Source organism: Nerophis lumbriciformis, linkage group LG05 (assembly GCF_033978685.3).
Source record: "Nerophis lumbriciformis linkage group LG05, RoL_Nlum_v2.1, whole genome shotgun sequence".
NCBI lineage: Eukaryota > Metazoa > Chordata > Actinopteri > Syngnathiformes > Syngnathidae > Nerophis > Nerophis lumbriciformis.
The window spans coordinates 4,405,917-4,427,500 of record NC_084552.2 but is presented as its reverse complement, the minus strand read 5'-3'; the positions used below and the strand labels follow the sequence as shown (position 1 = coordinate 4,427,500).

At 41.1% G+C, this 21,584-nt stretch overlaps 1 protein-coding gene across 3 annotated transcripts in view; it reads right to left on the bottom strand.

Moving 5' to 3' along the window:
* The window catches only part of dock4b (dedicator of cytokinesis 4b), a 470,089-nt gene that overhangs the window by 97,770 nt on the left and 350,735 nt on the right, over positions 1 to 21,584 (bottom strand). For 2 of the 3 annotated variants that reach the window (XM_061961401.1, XM_061961402.1), the window contains exons 33-39: positions 13,071 to 13,097; positions 12,796 to 12,891; positions 12,660 to 12,720; positions 12,497 to 12,590; positions 3,292 to 3,440; positions 3,114 to 3,200; positions 2,902 to 3,006 (exon numbers count right to left, since the gene is read on the bottom strand). In XM_061961401.1, coding sequence (XP_061817385.1) covers positions 2,902 to 3,006; positions 3,114 to 3,200; positions 3,292 to 3,440; positions 12,497 to 12,590; positions 12,660 to 12,720; positions 12,796 to 12,891; positions 13,071 to 13,097 — 619 coding nt within the window. The remainder of the gene's footprint in view (positions 1 to 2,901; positions 3,007 to 3,113; positions 3,201 to 3,291; positions 3,441 to 12,496; positions 12,591 to 12,659; positions 12,721 to 12,795; positions 12,892 to 13,070; positions 13,098 to 21,584) is intronic. The other variant, XM_061961403.1, reaches the window with a different exon arrangement.

Genomic DNA, 21,584 nt, shown 5'->3' with positions numbered 1-21,584 from the left:
TTGTCCCGGGAGGTTTTTGGGAGAGGTGCTGAATTTCGGGAGTATGAGTTAATTTTACTAATTTTCATTAATTACTAGTTTCTATGTAACTATTTTATATTGTTTTTACTTGCTTTTTTATTCAAGAAAATGTTCTTAATTTATTTATCTTATTTTTTTAAAAGTACCTTACCTTCACCATACCTGGTTGTCCAAATTAGGCTTAATAATGTGTTAATTCCACGACTGCATAAATGGGTTGATATCGGTATCGGTTGATATCGGCATCGGTAATTAAAGAGTTGGACAATATCGGAATATCGGATATCGGCAAAAAGCCATTATCGGACATCCTTACCGATAAATTTAAAAAACGATACCGATAATTTCCGATATTACATTTTAAAGCATTTATCGGCCGATAATATCGGCAGGCCGATATCATCGGACATCTCTATTAAAGTGTCACGACATTGCTGTTTACGGCAGACGAACTGCTTTACGGTAGACGAAAACGTGACTGCTGTTGTTGTGTGTTGTTGCCGCGCTGGGAGGACGTTAATGAAACTGCCTAACAATAAACCCACAAAAGAAACCAAGAACTCGCCCTCCATCATTCTACATTCATAACGTGATTGGGCAGGCACGCTGTTTATAATGTGGGAAAGCGGACTCAGGTCCGCATGGAGCTGGAGGGGGCGTGGCCTCCAGCTCCGCCTGAATTTCGGGAGATTTTCGGGAGAAATTTTGTCCCGGGAGGTTTTTGGGAGAGGCGCTGATTTTCGGGAGGGTTGGCAAGTATGAGTTAATATTATTCATTTTCATTAATTACTAGTTTCTATGTAACTACTTTATATTGTTTTTACTTGCTTTTTTATTCAAGAAAATGTTTTTAATTTATTTATCTTATTTTATTTTATTTTTTTAAAAGTACCTTATCTTCACCATACCTGGTTGTCCAAATTAGGCTTAATAATGTGTTAATTCCACGACTGCATAAATCGGTTGATATCGGTATCGGTTGATATCGGCATCGGTAATTAAAGAGTTGGACAATATCGGAATATCGGATATCGGCAAAAAGCCATTATCGGACATCCTTACCGATAATAAAAAAAACGATTCCGATAATTTCCGATATTATATTTTAAAGCATTTATCGGCCGATAATATCGGACATCTCTATTAAAGTGTCACGACATTGCTGTTTACGGCAGACGAACTGCTTTACGGTAGACGAAAACGTGACTGCTGTTGTTGTGTGTTGTTGCCGCGCTGGGAGGACGTTAATGAAACTGCCTAACAATAAACCCACAAAAGAAACCAAGAACTCGCCCTCCATCATTCTACATTCATAACGTGATTGGGCAGGCACGCTGTTTATAATGTGGGAAAGCGGACTCAGGTCCGCATGGAGCTGGAGGGGGCGTGGCCTCCAGCTCCGCCTGAATTTCGGGAGATTTTCGGGAGAAATTTTGTCCCGGGAGGTTTTTGGGAGAGGTGCTGAATTTCGGGAGTATGAGTTAATTTTACTAATTTTCATTAATTACTAGTTTCTATGTAACTATTTTATATTGTTTTTACTTGCTTTTTTATTCAAGAAAATGTTTTTAATTTATTTATCTTATTTTATTTTATTTTAAGTACCTTATCTTCACCATACCTGGTTGTCCAAATTAGGCTTAATAATGTGTTAATTCCACGACTGCATAAATCGGTTGATATCGGTATCGGTTGATATCGGCATCGGTAATTAAAGAGTTGGACAATATCGGAATATTGGATATCGGCAAAAAGCCATTATCGGACATCCTTCCCGATAATAAAAAAAAAGATTCCGATAATTTCCGATATTACATTTTAAAGCATTTATCGGCCGATAATATCGGCAGGCCGATATTATCGGACATCTCTATTAAAGTGTCACGACATTGCTGTTTACGGCAGACGAACTGCTTTACAGTAGACGAAAACGTGACTGCTGTTGTTGTGTGTTGTTGCCGCGCTGGGAGGACGTTAATGAAACTGCCTAACAATAAACCCACAAAAGAAACCAAGAACTCGCCCTCCATCATTCTACATTCATAACGTGATTGGGCAGGCACGCTGTTTATAATGTGGGAAAGCGGACTCAGGTCCGCATGGAGCTGGAGGGGGCGTGGCCTCCAGCTCCGCCTGAATTTCGGGAGATTTTCGGGAGAAATTTTGTCCCGGGAGGTTTTCGGGAGAGGTGCTGAATTTCGGGAGTATGAGTTAATTTTACTAATTTTCATTAATTACTAGTTTCTATGTAACTATTTTATATTGTTTTTACTTGTTTTTTTATTCAAGAAAATGTTTTTAATTTATTTATCTTATTTTATTTTTATTTTTTTTAAGTACCTTACCTGGTTGTCCAAATTAGGCTTAATAATGTGTTAATTCCACGACTGTATATATCGGTTGATATCGGTATCGGTTGATATCGGCATCGGTAATTAAAGAGTTGGACAATATCGGAATATCGGATATCGGCAAAAAGCCATTATCGGACATCCCGACCGATAATAAAAAAAAACGATACCGATAATTTCCGATATTACATTTTAAAGCATTTATCTCTATTAAAAACTGCCAAAATATAGGTATTTTTTAATGTGGCTGAAATACCGTATTTTTCGGACTATAAGTCGCAGTTTTTTTCATAGTTTGGCCGGGCCCCAGTGCCACTTTTATATGTTTTTTTTTTCCTTTTTTATTATGCATTTTCGGCAGGTGCGACTTATACTCCGGTGCGACTTATACTCCGAAAAATACGGTAGTTGTAAAAGGTTGACTTGTTTAAAGTGGAACTATTTTTGTTAAGCTGCCTGAAACCACCTGTTAAAAAGTGTTTTTAAAATGGTATATATATATATATATAAAAAAAAAAAAGTCCTTTACTCTTAGGAAAAAGGGGAACTTCTTTCCATAGAATCCAACCCTGAAGAATTCCGGCTCCAGCCTTTGCTGGTCCATGATCTTGTCATAGAGGGAGGCCTCCATCATCTAGTAAGACAAATGCAAACATGATTAGCAAAGACTCTCAGAAAAATAAATAATACAACTAAAAATAAGTAAAATACTAATATAAAATGCAGTCCAATATAGCTCACCCTCATCTTGCTGAGGTTCCTGTAATCATAGTAGGACTCGTACTGGTCTGCCAGCTCTCTGCACAGGATGATGCCGTTCTCCCAGCACTGTGACGAGACACAAATATGAGGCTGACTTGTGTCGTTGCTTAGCGACGGGGCTGGCTTCAACCCCTGAAAGCACAAGTAGATGTCTCACCTTGCCTCTGTCGAAGTTCTGCACAATAGTGAGGTGCAGGAACTCTTTGCGCTGCCACTCGCTCTGCATGGGGTAGTTGAGGAACTCCCGCAGCGGCCTGTCAGACCACTCCAGGAGCTCGTCGTACAGCAGCAGGGTGTAAGACGCCTCTGTGATGCACGTACAAAAGTCACGTTGGGAAGTGTGCATTCAGGCCCCGGGCCTTTTTGTGGCCCCAAACAAGATTTGCTTGGTGGCCCCATTTCGGTCTTTAAAGGGGGAACATTATCACCAGACCTATGTAAGCGTCAATACAGGTAAAAGCCAGTAAATTAGAATATTTTGAAAAACTTGATTTATTTCAGTAATTGCATTCAAAAGGTGTAACTTGTACATTATATTTATTCATTGCACACAGACTGATGCATTCGAATGTTTATTTCATTCAATTTTGATGATTTGAAGTGGCAACAAATGAAAATCCAAAATTCCGTGTGTCACAAAATTAGAATATTACTTAAGGCTAATACAAAAAAGGGATTTTTAGAAATGTTGGCCAACTGAAAAGTATGAAAATGAAAAATATGAGCATGTACAATACTCAATACTTGGTTGGAGCTCCTTTTGCCTCAATTACTGCGTTAATGCGGCGTGGCATGGAGTCGATGAGTTTCTGGCACTGCTCAGGTGTTATGAGAGCCCAGGTTGCTCTGATAGTGGCCTTCAACTCTTCTGCGTTTTTGGGTCTGGCATTCTGCATCTTCCTTTTCACAATACCCCACAGATTTTCTATGGGGCTAAGGTCAGGGGAGTTGGCGGGCCAATTTAGAACAGAAATACCATGGTCCGTAAACCAGGCACGGGTAGAGTTTGCGCTGTGTGCAGGCGCCAAGTCCTGTTGGAACTTGAAATCTCCATCTCCATAGAGCAGGTCAGCAGCAGGAAGCATGAAGTGCTCTAAAACTTGCTGGTAGACGGCTGCGTTGACCCTGGATCTCAGGAAACAGAGTGGACCGACACCAGCAGATGACATGGCACCCCAAACCATCACTGATGGTGGAAACTTTACACTAGACTTCAGGCAACGTGGATCCTGTGCCTCTCCTGTCTTCCTCCAGACTCTGGGACCTCGATTTCCAAAGGAAATGCAAAATTTGCTTTCGTCAGAAAACATGACTTTGGACCACTCAGCAGCAGTCCAGCTGGTGTCGGTCCACTCTGTTTCCTGAGATCCAGGGTCAACGCAGCCGTCTACCAGCAAGTTTTAGAGCACTTCATGCTTCCTGCTGCTGACCTGCTCTATGGAGATGGAGATTTCAAGTTCCAACAGGACTTGGCGCCTGCACACAGCGCAAAATCTACCCGTGCCTGGTTTACGGACCATGGTATTTCTGTTCTAAATTGGCCCGCCAACTCCCCTGACCTTAGCCCCATAGAAAATCTGTGGGGTATTGTGAAAAGGAAGATGCAGAATGCCAGACCCAAAAACGCAGAAGAGTTGAAGGCCACTATCAGAGCAACCTGGGCTCTCATAACACCTGAGCAGTGCCAGAAACTCATCGACTCCATGCCACGCCGCATTAACGCAGTAATTGAGGCAAAAGGAGCTCCAACCAAGTATTGAGTATTGTACATGCTCATATTTTTCATTTTCACACTTTTCAGTTGGCCAACATTTCTAAAAATCCCTTTTTTGTATTAGCCTTAAGTAATATTCTAATTTTGTGACACACGGAATTTTGGATTTTCATTTGTTGCCACTTCAAATCATCAAAATTAAATGAAATAAACATTTGAATGCATCAGTCTGTGTGCAATGAATAAATATAATGTACAAGTTACACCTTTTGAATGCAATTACTGAAATAAATCAAGTTTTTCAAAATATTCTAATTTACTGGCTTTTACCTGTATACTATCCTCTGGACCCCCTGTCAAAAGCTTCTTCTAGCTTATTTGGGGGACCCTTTCACGTACCAACATCTTTAAATGATGATATTTCACTACTATTGTATTTGTTATATGGTATTGTGAATAAACTTGAATAAACATAAACAAAACAGCTCTGTTATTTTCCGTTTTTTTCGACTGTTTTCCGTACCTCGGAGACATCATGCCTCGTCGGTGTGTTGTCGGAGGGTGTAACAACACGAACAGGGACGGATTCAAGTTGCACCAGTGGCCCAAAGATGCGAAAGTGGCAAGAAATTGGACGTCTGTTCCGCACACTTTACCGACGAAAGCTATGCTACGACAGAGATGGCAAGAATGTGTGGATATCCTGCGACACTCAAAGCAGATGCATTTCCAACCATAAAGTCAAAGAAATCTGCCGCCAGACCCCCATTGAATCTGCCGGAGTGTGTGAGCAATTCAGGGACAAAGGACCTCGGTAGCACGGCAAGCAATGGCGGCAGTTTGTTCCCGCAGACGAGCGAGCTAAACCCCCCTGGATGTCTTGGCTCACACCGTCCCAAGATGATCAAGAGAAGAATATTGACCCTAGCTTCCCTGGCCTGCTGACATGAGGGTATGTCTACAGAATATATTAATTGATGAAAATTGGGCTGTCTGCACTCTCAAAGAGGTCGGGTCGCGGGGGCAGCAGCCTAAGCAGGGAAGCCCAGACTTCCCTCTCCCCAGCCACTTCGTCCAGCTCCTCCCGGGGGATCCCGAGGCGTTCCCAGGCCAGCCGGGAGACATAGTCTTCCCAACGTGTCCTGGGTCTTCCCCGTGGCCTCCTACCGGTCGGACGTGCCCTATACACCTCCCGAGGGAGGCGATCGGGTGGCATCCTGACCAGATGCCCAAACCACCTCATCTGGCTCCTCTCGATGTGGAGGAGCAGCGGCTTTACTTTGAGCTCCCCCCGGATGGCAGAGCTTCTCACCCTATCTCTAAGGGAGAGCCCCGCCACCCGGCGGAGGAAACTCATTTCGGCCGCTTGCACCCGTGATCTTGTCCTTTCGGTCATAACCCAAAGCTCATGACCATAGGTGAGGATGGGAACGTAGATCGACCGGTAAATTGTGAGCTTTGCCTTCCGGCTCAGCTCCTTCTTCACCACAACGGATCGATACAGCGTCCGCATTACTGGAGATGCCGCACCGATCCGCCTGTCGATCTCACGATCCACTCTTCCCTCACTCATGAACAAGACTCCGAGGTACTTGAACTCCTCCACTTGGGGCAGGGTCTCCTCCCCAACCCGAAGATGGCATTCCACCCTTTTCCGGGCGAGAACCATGGACTCGGACTTGGAGGTGCTGATTCTCATCCCAGTCGCTTCACACTCGGCTGCGAACCGATCCAGCGAGAGCTGAAGATCCTGGCCAGATGAAGCCATCAGGACCACATCATCTGCAAAAAGCAGAGACCTAATCCTGCAGCCACCAAACCAGATCCCCTCAACGCCTTGACTGCGCCTAGAAATTCTGTCCATAAGTTATGAACAGAATCGGTGACAAAGGGCAGCCTTGGCGGAGTCCAACCCTCACTGGAAATGTGTCCGACTTACTGCCGGCAATGCGGACCAAGCTCTGGCACTGATCATACAGGGAGCGGACCGCCAAAATCAGACAGTCCGATACCCCATACTCTCTGAGCACTCCCCACAGGACTTCCAGAGGGACACGGTCGAATGCTTTCTCCAAGTCCACAAAACACATGTAGACTGGTTGGGCAAACTCCCATGCACCCTCAAGGACCCTGCCGAGAGTATAGAGCTGGTCCACAGTTCCACGACCAGGACGAAAACCACACTGTTCCTCCTGAATCCGAGGTTCGACTATCCGGCGTAGCCTCCTCTCCAGTACACCTGAATAGACCTTACCGGGAAGGCTGAGGAGTGTGATCCCACGATAGTTAGAACACACCCTCCGGTTCCCCTTCTTAAAGAGAGGAACCACCACCCCGGTCTGTTGTTGCCAAATGTATTTCATATGCTGTAAACCTAGTTCATAGTTGTTAGTTTCCTTTAATGCCAAACAAACACATACCAATCGTTGGTTAGAAGGCGATCGCCGAATTTCTCCCGTGTCGCTGGCTGTCGTGTCGTTTTCGTCGATTTCGCTTGCATACGGTTCAAACCGATATGGCTCAATAGCTTCAGTTTCTTCTTCAATTTCGTTTTCGCTACCTGCCTCCACACTACAACCATCCGTTTCAATACATGCGTAATCTGTTGAATCGCTTAAGCCGCTGAAATCCGAGTCTCAATCTGAGCTAATGTCGCTATAGCTTGCTGTTCTTTCCGCCATGTTTGTTTGTGTTGGCTTCACTATGTGACGTCACAGGAAAATGGACGGGTGTATATAACGATGGTTAAAATCAGGCACTTTGAAGCTTTTTTTAGGGATATTGCGTGATGGGTAAAATTTTGAAAAAAACTTCGAAAAATATAATAAGCCACTGGGAACTGATTTTTAATGGTTTTAACAATTCTGAAATTGTGATAATGTTCCCCTTTAATATTACTCGTGTAGTGAGTACTGTAATGCAGTCGTCCTTTGAAGTTTGCGGCTTGTAAAGGTGACTACGTGGGTGTTTTTCGATATTACAATTTAAAGTATTTATCGGCCGATGATATTGGCAGTCGGATATTTTTGGATATCCCTAGTTTTTAGCATTCAATCAGACATTATTGTGAGGATTTGTATTCGTGTTCCGGCCTCCAGACACATTTTTAGGGCCCGCATGGCCCATTGTAAAAGGAATCCCGAAGGGAGTCCTTTTACAATGGGACAGAGGACCCTATTGAATTTGTAAGGTTTTATTATTATTCTTTCTTATTCCGCAGCTTTGCGCGGTACTTTGACCCTCTTAACATGCTTCAAAACTCACCAAATTTGACGCACACATAAATAAACTCGAACAAAACTCTTTGGTGAAAATACCAAACCCCAAAACTCAAAATTGCGCTCTAGCGCCCCCTACAAAGTAAACTTTTCCTAACTCCCAGTACAAATGTCGTAGAGACATGAAACAAAAACCTCTATGTAGGTCTCACTTAGACTTAAATTTTATTAATTTATTTCCTCGGGCAAAAATCAACAGGAAGTTGGCAATTCCCCCTTCAAGACAAAAAAGTACTAAAAACAGTCACTTTTGCCTCTTTGAGCTGTATTTTGACACTCTTAACATGCTTCAAAACTCACCAAACTGAACGCACACATCAGGACTGGCAAACATTGCGATCTAAAAAAAAAAAACCTAACCCCAAATCTCAAAATTGCGCTCTACTGCAATTTTTTAATAAAACGCAAAAAAAACTGCTCCTCGGTAGAAAAAAATGACAAAACTGCCTGTAACTCCCACTGGAACAAAAACCTCTATGTAGGTCTAACTTAGACCTACATTTCATTAATTGACAACCCCCAGCAAAAATCAACAGGAAGTTTGCTATTCCCCCTTCAAAACACATTTTTTGTAAAAACCGGTCACCTTCCTTCAAAAACTATCTCCTCTGAGCGCGTTTGTCGTTTCGGCTTCAAACTAACAGGAGAGAGATTGAACCCTTGTGTATAAAACCACAGAAGCGCATTTTTCTAACTGCTCCGGTTTTGATTTTATGAGCCTTCAAAGAACCGCTGCGCTGCTGTTTTTTTAAGATGGCTGTTTAAAAGCAGGAAGCACCAGCGTGCCCACACAATGCAGACAAGGTAGGTACACTAGACAAAAGTATTGGAACACTTCGGACTAAAAGTAGACAAAAGTTTTGGGACACTTATGACTACCACTGGACAAAAGTATTGGGACAGTTAGGACGAAAACTGGACAGAAGTATTGGGACACTTGGGACTAAAACTGGACAAAAGTATTGGGACACTTAGGACTACAACTTGCCAAAAGTATTGGGACACTTGGGACTAAAACTGGACAAAAGTATTGGGACACTTATGACTACCACTGGACAAAAGTATTGGGACAGTTAGGACGAAAACTGGACAAAAGTATTGGGACACTTGGGACTACAACTTGCCAAAAGTATTGGGACACTTAGGACTACAACTTGCCAAAAGTATTGGGACACTTGGGACTAAAACTGGACAAAAGTATTGGAACACCTCGGACTAAAAGTAGACAAAAGTTTTGGGACACTTATGACTACCACTGGACAAAAGTATTGGGACAGTTAGGACGAAAACTGGACAAAAGAATTGGGACACTTGGGACTAAAACTGGACAAAAGTATTGGGACAGTTAGGACGAAAACTGGACAAAAGTATTGGGACACTTGGGACTACAACTTGCCAAAAGTATTGGGACACTTAGGACTACAACTTGCCAAAAGTATTGGGACACTTGGGACTAAAACTGGACAAAAGTATTGGGACACTTATGACTACCACTGGACAAAAGTATTGGGACAGTTAGGACGAAAACTGGACAAAAGTATTGGGACACTTGGGACTACAACTTGCCAAAAGTATTGGGACACTTAGGACTACAACTTGCCAAAAGTATTGGGACACTTGGGACTAAAACTGGGCAAAAGTATTGGGACACTTATGACTACCACTGGACAAAAGTATTGGGACAGTTAGGACGAAAAACTGGACAAAAGTATTGGGACACTTGGGACTACAACTTGCCAAAAGTATTGGGACACTTAGGACTACAACTTGCCAAAAGTATTGGGACACTTGGGACTAAAACTGGACAAAAGTATTGGGACACTTATGACTACCACTGGACAAAAGTATTGGGACAGTTAGGACGAAAACTGGACAAAAGTATTGGGACACTTGGGACTAAAACTGGACAAAAGTATTGGGACACTTAGGACTACAACTTGCCAAAAGTATTGGGACACTTGGGACTAAAACTGGACAAAAGTATTGGGACACTTATGACTACCACTGGACAAAAGTATTGGGACAGTTAGGACGAAAACTGGACAAAAGTATTGGGACACTTGGGACTACAACTTGCCAAAAGTATTGGGACACTTAGGACTACAACTTGCCAAAAGTATTGGGACACTTGGGACTAAAACTGGACAAAAGTATTGGGACACTTATGACTACCACTGGACAAAAGTATTGGGACAGTTAGGACGAAAACTGGACAAAAGTATTGGGACACTTGGGACTACAACTTGCCAAAAGTATTGGGACACTTAGGACTACAACTTGCCAAAAGTATTGGGACACTTGGGACTTAAACCGGACAAAAGTTTTGGGACACTTATGACTTCCACTGGACAAAAGTATTGGGACAGTTAGGACGAAAACTGGACAAAAGTATTGGGACACTTGGGACTACAACTTGCCAAAAGTATTGGGACACTTAGGACTACAACTTGCCAAAAGTATTGGGACACTTGGGACTAAAACTGGACAAAAGTATTGGGACACTTATGACTACCACTGGACAAAAGTATTGGGACAGTTAGGACGAAAACTGGACAAAAGTATTGGGACACTTGGGACTACAACTTGCCAAAAGTATTGGGACACTTAGGACTACAACTTGCCAAAAGTATTGGGACACTTGGGACTAAAACTGGACAAAAGTATTGGGACACTTATGACTACCACTGGACAAAAGTATTGGGACAGTTAGGACGAAAACTGGACAAAAGTATTGGGACACTTGGGACTACAACTTGCCAAAAGTATTGGGACACTTAGGACTACAACTTGCCAAAAGTATTGGGACACTTGGGACTAAAACTGGACAAAAGTATTGGGACACTTATGACTACCACTGGACAAAAGTATTGGGACAGTTAGGACGAAAACTGGACAAAAGTATTGGGACACTTGGGACTAAAACTGGACAAAAGTATTGGGACACTTATGACTACCACTGGACAAAAGTATTGGGACAGTTAGGACGAAAACTGGACAAAAGTATTGGGACACTTGGGACTACAACTTGCCAAAAGTATTGGGACACTTGGGACTACAACTTGCCAAAAGTATTGGGACACTTGGGACTAAAACTGGACAAAAGTATTGGAACACCTCGGACTAAAAGTAGACAAAAGTTTTGGGACACTTATGACTACCACTGGACAAAAGTATTGGGACAGTTGGGACTAAAACTGGACAAAAGTATTGGGACACTTATGACTACCACTGGACAAAAGTATTGGGACAGTTAGGACGAAAACTGGACAAAAGTATTGGGACACTTGGGACTACAACTTGCCAAAAGTATTGGGACACTTAGGACTACAACTTGCCAAAAGTATTGGGACACTTGGGACTAAAACTGGACAAAAGTATTGGGACACTTATGACTACCACTGGACAAAAGTATTGGGACAGTTAGGACGAAAACTGGACAAAAGTATTGGGACACTTGGGACTACAACTTGCCAAAAGTATTGGGACACTTAGGACTACAACTTGCCAAAAGTATTGGGACACTTGGGACTAAAACTGGACAAAAGTATTGGGACACTTATGACTACCACTGGACAAAAGTATTGGGACAGTTAGGACGAAAACTGGACAAAAGTATTGGGACACTTGGGACTACAACTTGCCAAAAGTATTGGGACACTAAGGATTACAACTTGCCAAAAGTATTGGGACACTTGGGACTAAAACTGGACAAAAGTATTGGGACACTTGGGACTACAACTTGCCAAAAGTATTGGGACACTTAGGACTACAACTTGCCAAAAGTATTGGGACACTTGGGACTAAAACTGGACAAAAGTATTGGGACACTTAGGACTACAACTTGCCAAAAGTATTGGGACACTTGGGACTAAAACTTGCCAAAAGTATTGGGACACTTAGGACTACCACTGGACAAAAGTATTGGGACACTTAGGACTACAACTTGCCAAAAGTATTGGGACACTTGGGACTAAAACTGGACAAAAGTATTGGGACACTTAGGACTACAACTTGCCAAAAGTATTGGGACACTTGGGACTAAAAGTGGACAAAAGTATTGGGACACTTGGGACTACAACTTGCCAAAAGTATTGGGACACTTAGGACTACAACTTGCCAAAAGTATTGGGACACTTGGGACTAAAACTGGACAAAAGTATTGGGACACTTAGGACTACAACTTGCCAAAAGTATTGGGACACTTGGGACTAAAACTGGACAAAAGTATTGGGACACTTAGGACTAGCACCTGCCAAATACGCGGGCCCGACCAACGCTGCTTGCAGCTTTAATTTTCTCAGAATTTGCCCCCCCCCCGAGTCAAAATAATTGCCCAGGCCTGGCATGGAGCGTCTCACAAACGTGGTTACCTGTGTAGTTCTGCGCCTTGAGATGGAGGTCGTACAGCTTGTGGATGTATCGGATGTACATCTCCTCCTTGTTCAGCTCCGTTTTGTAGAAGTTCTGCGCAGAGACGAAACCCCTTGTGAAGCCATCTCGGATCTGAGGGAGCGCGCCCCGAACACGACTCACCAGTAAACTGACGGTGCATCCTATCTTCTTGCCGTCCACTTCCCCCAGTTTCATGCAGTCCCTGTGACAAAAAGCACGGCGTCCAGCAGAGATAAAAAAAATAAATACAAAAAAAACAAGGTGGTGTTTCTATCACCTGTAGTCCAGCAGCCTCTCCATTAGTCGCGTGACGGTGGCGATGAGGGAGATGCCGCTCTCCCTCCAGGTCTCGCGCTCGATCTTCTTCAGCAGGCTGCGGGGGGGACAAGACAGGCCTTAGGTGAAACGCGGCGACACAAAGGAGGGGAGCGGTGATCCATGCGGTCCCTAGTCTCGGCGCCATCATTTTTTTAAATTTTTTTTTGACAAATGCGTCCAAAATTGGGAGTCACAAAGACGACACACAGAGAGAACAAAAAAAGAGCGTCTTACCTAGGGTACGGACCAAACAGGGGAATGCTACTCCAGGCAGGGAAGCGTAGGCGGGATAAATTAATACGATTAATTATCAGCACACACACGCTCACACTATGGAGTTGATCTCTCTTTTCGGGCAATTAATCACCAAAAATCATTCATTTCAATGAGTTTTGGTGTTATTTCACAAGAAGAAAGCTCCACAATCTTACAGGTTAGTGTCGGGGTTAGTGGATGCCCAATAGATATGACCTTTGACCCCATATTCCTCAAGCTTTTCAAAAAGTCATAATTAAGAAAAATAGGAAGGAATCTTCTAATTAGGGATGGGTACCATTCACATTCGAACCCATACGGTACCAATTCCCCGTACCTGGGACTCAAAACCAGTACCAATTTTCAGTACTTTTTTGTGTGTTAATAAATATGCATACCTGCCAACTTTTGAAATCAGAAAAACCTAGTAGCCAGGGTCGCAAAATGATTATTAGCATTCAGACAGGTTAAAATGTTGCTAAAACCATCACTTTTCTATCAGTCACAGTGACTTTTCAAAACAAAAATATTACAGCAAAAATCATATGTTTATTCTGTAAGCTAACTTCAATAGTTTGAAATTATTTTGACAGTTAATGCCAGTTATCCTGTCAACCTTTCACAAGACTTCAATTTGTTCATTGAAAGTATAAACACTTTTTACAGTAAACAAATGGTAAAACAGTACTAAACAATTCCATTAAAAAAAAAAAATTGGTGTCATTATTAACTTTCTACGCCGGATAGTCGAACCTCGGATTCAGGAGGAACAGTGTGGTTTTCGTCCTGGTCGTGGAACTGTGGACCAGCTCTATACTCTCGGCAGGGTCCTTGAGGGTGCATGGGAGTTTGCCCAACCAGTCTACATGTGCTTTGTGGACTTGGAGAAGGCATTCGACCGTGTCCCTCGGGAAGTCCTGTGGGGAGTGCTCAGAGAGTATGGGGTTTCGGACTGTCTGATTGTGGCGGTCCGCTCCCTGTATGATCAGTGTCAGAGCTTGGTTCGCATTGCCGGCAGTAAGTCGGACACGTTTCCGGTGAGGGTTGGACTCCGCCAAGGCTGCCCTTTGTCACCGATTCTGTTCATAACTTTTATGGACAGAATTTCTAGGCGCAGTCAAGGCGTTGAGGGGATCCGGTTTGGTGGCTGCAGGATTAGGTCTCTGCTTTTTGCAGATGATTTGGTCCTGATGGCTTCATCTGGCCAGGATCTTCAGCTCTCACTGGATCGGTTCGCAGCTGAGTGTGAAGCGACTGGGATGAGAATCAGCACCTCCAAGTCCGAGTCCATGGTTCTCGCCCGGAAAAGGGTGGAGTGCCATCTCCGGGTTGGGGAGGAGATCTTGCCCCAAGTGGAGGAGTTCAAGTACCTCGGAGTCTTGTTCACGAGTGAGGGAAGAGTGGATCGTGAGATCGACAGGCGGATCGGTGTGGCGTCTTCAGTAATGCGGACGCTGTATCGATCCGTTGTGGTGAAGAAGGAGCTGAGCCGGAAGGCAAAGCTCTCAATTTACCGGTCGATCTACGTTCCCATCCTCACCTATGGTCATGAGCTTTGGGTTATGACCGAAAGGACAAGATCACGGGTACAAGCGGCCGAAATGAGTTTCCTCCGCCGGGTGGCGGGGCTCTCCCTTAGAGATAGGGTGAGAAGCTCTGCCATCCGGGGGGAGCTCAAAGTAAAGCCGCTGCTCCTCCGCATCGAGAGGAGCCAGATGAGGTGGTTCGGGCATCTGGTCAGGATGCCACCCGAGCGCCTCCCTAAGGAGGTGTTTAGGGCATGTCCGACCGGTAGGAGGCCACGAGGAAGACCCAGGACACGTTGGGAAGACTATGTCTCCCGGCTGGCCTGGGAACGCCTCGGGATCCCCCGGGAGGAGCTGGACGAAGTGGCTGGGGAGAGGGAAGTCTGGGCTTCCCTGCTTAGGCTGCTGCCCCCGCGACCCGACCTCGGATAAGCGGAAGAAGATGGATGGATGGATGGATGGATGGATTAACTTTCTGTCCAAGCTTGTAAAATCTACTGCCTTGTTCAATTGTAAAAAAATATTCTGTGCCTAAAAATTCACATTTCTATCACAATTATCAGACAGACAGGGAGAGGCTGCAAAGAGTGGTCAAGACGGCTCAGAAGATCATCGGCCGCCCTCTCCCCTCTCTGACGGACATCTACACCTCCCGCTGCCTCAACAGAGCCAGTGCCATCATCAAAGACAGCACCCACCCTGGCTCTGACCTGTTCCACCTGCTGCCCTCTGGGAAGCGCTACAGGTGCATTAAAACCAAAACAAACAGGCTAAAGAACAGCTTCTTCCCCAGGGCCATAACCATCCTGAACGGACTGCCCCATTGTCCCTCATAACTGCCTTCTCTTCGGTGCAATAACCCATTCCACCAACCACCCTGTTTTTTTTTTTTGTTTTTTTTCATGTATATATTCATTTCACACCATATTCATTGCACTTCTACATTTTTTAAATTTTTATATATTTGCACATTGTTTTTCTAGCATGCACACATCGCACTGTATGGAATGGCCTCAATCTCGTTACCTTGCGTAATGACAATAAAGCTGATTCTGATTCTGATCATACTGTAAACATGGTAAGCTAACTTCATTAAAATTAATAGTCCTGCCAATAGCATGGAATTACAATTCAAATGTAGTTTTTTTGTAAGCCTTTCAAAATATGAAAAATTAATGACAATTAATTGAAGCCATCAGACACTTGAAAAGTGGCACATCACATCTCTAATGTAATCATTTGAACTTTTCAACAGAAATAGCACTGCAAAGATATTAAGGACATACTTCTGTATTTTGGTAGTTATGCTGTCAACATTTAACAAGATTTCTTCAACTTGGACTTGAAAGCATAAATAGTATAAACACTTTTAACAGTATAACAGTACTAAACAATTCCAATAGATAACATTGGTGTCATTACCTTTTTGTGGCTAAAATCCAAATGTATTCTATCAGATTGATCATACTGCAAAAATGATATGGTAACTTTATGACCACATCCATATTTTTTGGCGATTTTCGAGTCGGGAAACATTTTCCGAAATAACTGTCCCATGTGATCAGTCAGTGCGATTGGAAGTCCATGCTCAATTATTGCCTCCGTAAATAAAACTTCGGCATTTATCACATCCAAAGAATCTGTTTGGGCGACGAAAAACGTTGAAAGTTTTCCACTTGTATCGCTAGCAACGGCATTAGACTTGTGTTTTTTTTGTCCCAACGTGGTCTTTTACATCGCTAATTCCTCCGTGTCCGATCGAAAAATCTTGTCTGCGCAAGGTGCAATTCGCGTAGTTTTCACCCTTTTTGGAACGGATAATTATTTGAATATTCTTCACGGAATGACTGCAGTTTTCTTTTCGGTTTAAGACTCGTTTGCGATTTTTCTCCGGCTGATTCCATGATCGTTCGCTCGTTTGGAAACAATGGCAACAGGTGCCTCGTGCTTGGCAGCGGTGCTATAAATAGCCTCGCGCATGGCATTCGGAATGGCTCGATAGGAAGTTACGGGAAGCAGTGTCGATTGTCATTGTTGTTACGCGATTTCGTGAATAAAACTTAAAAAAAAAAAAAAATGTTTTAATTAATGAAAAACCGTATTTTTTATCACTGCAACCGTAACCCGGAATAGATTGATGAAAACCGTACTAATTACGGGAAAACCGGAGTAGTTGGCAGGTATGAATATGAATCGTTTTTGATAATAAATCTTTTTTTTTTTATTGCAACATTAAGTTGCACATACAGTATAGTGCAGGTGTGCCAAACTGGTTTTCATTGAGGGCCACATGGCAGTTATGGCCAATTTTAACAGTGAATAATATACAGCAGGGGTCACCAACCTTTTTGGGTACTGATTAGTGCGAAGGGCTACCAGTTTGATACACACTTAAATAAATTGCCAGAAATAGCCAATTTGCTCAATTTACCTTTAACTCTATGTTATCATTAATACCGTATTTTTCGGAGTATAAGTCGCACCGGAGTATAAGCCGCACCTGCCGAAAATGCATAATAAAGAAGGAAAAAAACATATATAAATCGCACTGGAGCCCGGCCAAACTATAAAAAAAACTGCGACTTATAGTCCGAAAAATACGGTAATTAGTGATATTTATCTTTGTGGAAACACTGATCAACTTAATGATTTCTCACAATAAATATATATAGAAACAGATAAATATCGTCAGAATTCATTTATATTGAACACAAAAAACACTTTACATTTTAAGTGTTTATATATATATATATATATATATATATATATATATATATATATATATATATATATATATATATATATTGTCATTTGTAAGTTACATGTAAGTGTGATTTAAACAAGAATAGCTAAATAGATAAATATATATATATATATATATATATATATATATATATATATATATATATATATATATATATATATATATATATAAAAATGGGTATTTTTGTCTGTCATTCCGTCATACATTTTTTTTCCTTTTACGGAAGGTTTTTTTGTAGAGAATAAATGATGAAAAAAACACTTAATTGAACGGGTTAAAAGAGAAGAAAATACAAAAAAAATGAAAATTAAATTTTGAAACATAGTTTATCTTCAATTTCGACTCTTTAAAATTCAAAATTCAACCGAAAAAAAAGAAGAGAAAAACTTGCTAACTCGAATCTTTTTGAAAAAATTTAAAAAAGAATTTATGGAACATCATTAGTCATTTTTCCTGATTAAGATTCATTTTAGAATTTTGATGACATGTTTTAAATAGGTTAAAATCCGATCTGCACTTTGTTAGAATATATAACAAATTGGACCAAGCTGTATTTCTAACAAAGACAAATCATTATTTCTTCTAGATTTTCCAGAACAAAAATTTTAACTCTATGTTATTATTAATACCGTATTTTTCGGAGTATAAGTCGCACCTGCCGAAAATGCATAATAAAGAAGGAAAAAAACATATATAAATCACACTGGAGCCCGGCCAAACTATTAAAAAAACTGCGACTTATAGTCCGAAAAATACGGTAATTAATGATTTTTATCTTTGTGGAAACACTGATCATCTTAATGATTTCTCACAATAAATATATATAGAAACAGATAAATATCAATATGAACTATACTAGGTCAGAGTTCATTTATATTAAACACAAAAACATTTTACATTTTAAGTGTTTATATATATATATATATATATATATATATATATATATATATATATATATATATATATATATATATTGTCATTTGTAAGTTACATGTAAGTGTGATTTAAACAAGAATAGCTAAATAAATAAATCTATATATATATATTAAAAAAATGGGTATTTTTGCCTGTCATTCCGTCGTACATTTTTTTTTCCTTTTACGGAAGGTTTTTTTGTAGAGAATAAATGATGAAAAAAACACTTAATTGAACGGTTTGAAAGAGGAGAAAACACGAAAAAAATGAAAATTAAATTTTGAAACATAGTTCATCTTCAATTTCGACTCTTTAAAATTCAAAATTCAACCGAAAAAAAAGAAGAGAAAAACTAGCTAACTCGAATATTTTTGAAAATATTTAAAAAATAATTTATGGAACATCATTAGTCATTTTTCCTGATTAAGATTCATTTTAGAATTTTGATGACATGTTTTAAATAGGTTAAAATCCGATCTGCACTTTGTTAGAATATATAACAAATTGGACCAAGCTGTATTTCTAACAAAGACAAATCATTATTTCTTCTAGATTTTCCAGAACAAAAATTTTAACTCTATGTTATCATTAATACCGTATTTTTCGGAGTATAAGTCGCACCGGAGTATAAGTCGCACCTGCCGAAAATGCGTAATAAAGAAGGAAAAAAACATATATAAATCGCACTGGAGCCCGGCCAAACTATTAAAAAAAACTGCGACTTATAGTCCAAAAAATACGGTAATTAATGATATTTATCTTTGTGGAAACACTGATCATATTAATGATTTCGCACAATAAATATATATAGAAACAGATAAATATCAATATGAACTATACTAGGTCAGAGTTCATTTATATTAAACACAAAAAACATTTTACATTTTAAGTGTTTATATACAGGTAAAAGCCAGTAAATTAGAATATTTTTGAAAAACTTGATTTATTTCAGTAATTGCATTCAAAAGGTGTAACTTGTACATTATATTTATTCATTGCACACAGACTGATGCATTCAAATGTTTATTTCATTTAATTTTGACTATTTGAAGTGGCAACAAATGAAAATCCAAAATTCCGTGTGTCACAAAATTAGAATATTACTTAAGGCTAAGTGTGTCACCACCTCCAAAGTTATGGTACTCCCGTATACTAAAGTAATGTCCGATCATTACCTTATAAAATTCGAAGTTCTGACTCATTGTCAACAAACTAATAATAATAATAACTGCTATAGCAGCCGCAACATTAATGCCGCCACAACGATGACTCTTGCTGACCTACTGCCTTCGGTAATGGCACCATTCCCAAATTATGTCGGCTCTATTGATAACCTCACTAACAACTTTGACAATGCCCTGCGCAAAACCATTGATAGTATAGCACCGCTAAAACAAAAAAGGGCCCCTAAAAGGCGCACCCCATGGTTTACAGAGGAAACCAGAGCTCATAAATTATCATGTAGAAAGTTGGAACGCAAATGGCGCGCGACCAAGCTTGAGGTTTTCCATCAAGCATGGAGTGATAGTTTAATATCGTATAAACGCATGCTTACCTTAGCTAAAGCTAAATATTACTCAAATCTCATCCGCCTCAACAAAAACGACCCTAAATTTTTGTTTAGTACAGTAGCATCGCTAACCCAACAAGGGACTCCTCCCAATAGCTCCACCCACTCGGCAGATGACTTTATGAATTTCTTTAATAAGAAAATTGAACTCATTAAAAAGGAGATTAAAGACAACGCATCCCAGCTACAACTGGGTTCTATGAACACAGATACAACTGTATCTACGACGGATACTGCAATACAAAATAGTCTCTCTCTTTTTGATGAAATAACATTAGAGGAACTATTACAGCGTGTAAGTGGGATAAAACAAACAACATGTTTACTTGACCCACTTCCTGGGAAACTTATCAAGGAGCTTTTTGTATTATTAGGTCCATCAGTGCTAAATATTATAAACTTATCACTTTCCTCTGGCACTGTTCCCCTAGCATTCAAGAAAGCGGTTATTCATCCTCTGCTCAAAAGACCTAACCTTGATCCTGACCTCATGGTAAACTACCGACCGGTGTCCCACCTTCCCTTTATCTCGAAAATCCTCGAAAAAATTGTCGCACAGCAGCTAAATGAACACTTAGTGTCTAACAATCTCTGTGAACCTTTTCAATCCGGTTTCAGGGCAAATCACTCTACGGAGACAGCCCTCGCAAAAATGACTAATGATCTACTGCTGACGATGGATTCTGATGCGTCATCTATGTTGCTGCTTCTTGATCTTAGCGCTGCTTTCGATACCGTCGATCATAATATTTTATTAGAGCGTATCAAAACACGTATTGGTATGTCAGACTTAGCCTTGTCGTGGTTTAACTCTTATCTTACTGACAGGATGCAATGCGTCTCCCATAATAATGTGACCTCTGACTATGTTAAGGTAACGTGCGGAGTTCCTCAGGGTTCGGTTCTTGGCCCTGCACTCTTTAGTATTTACATGCTGCCGCTAGGCGACATCATACGCAAATACGGTGTTAGCTTTCATTGCTATGCTGATGACACCCAACTCTACATGCCCCTAAGGCTGACCAACACGCCGGATTGTAGTCAGCTGGAGGCGTGTCTTAATGAAATTAAACATTGGATGTCCGCTAACTTCTTGCAACTCAACGCCAAGAAAACGGAAATGCTGATTATCGGTCCTGCTAAACACCGACATTTATTTAATAATACCACCTTAACATTTGACAACCAAACAATTACACAAGGCGAATCAGTAAAGAATCTGGGTATTATCTTCGACCCAACTCTCTCGTTTGAATCACACATTAAGAGTGTTACTAAAACGGCCTTCTTTCATCTCCGTAATATCGCTAAAATTCGTTCTATTTTATCCACTAGCGATGCTGAGATCATTATTCATGCGTTCGTTACGTCTCGTCTCGACTACTGTAACGTATTATTTTCGGGTCTCCCTATGTCTAGCATTAAAAGATTACAGTTGGTACAAAATGCGGCTGCTAGACTTTTGACAAGAACAAGAAAGTTTGATCATATTACGCCTATACTGGCTCACCTGCACTGGCTTCCTGTGCACTTAAGAAGTGACTTTAAGGTTTTACTACTTACGTATAAAATACTACACGGTCTAGCTCCGTCCTATCTTGTCGATTGTATTGTACCATATGTCCCGGCAAGAAATCTGCGTTCAAAGAACTCCGGCTTATTAGTGATTCCCAGAGCCCAAAAAAAGTCTGCGGGCTATAGAGCGTTTTCTATTCGGG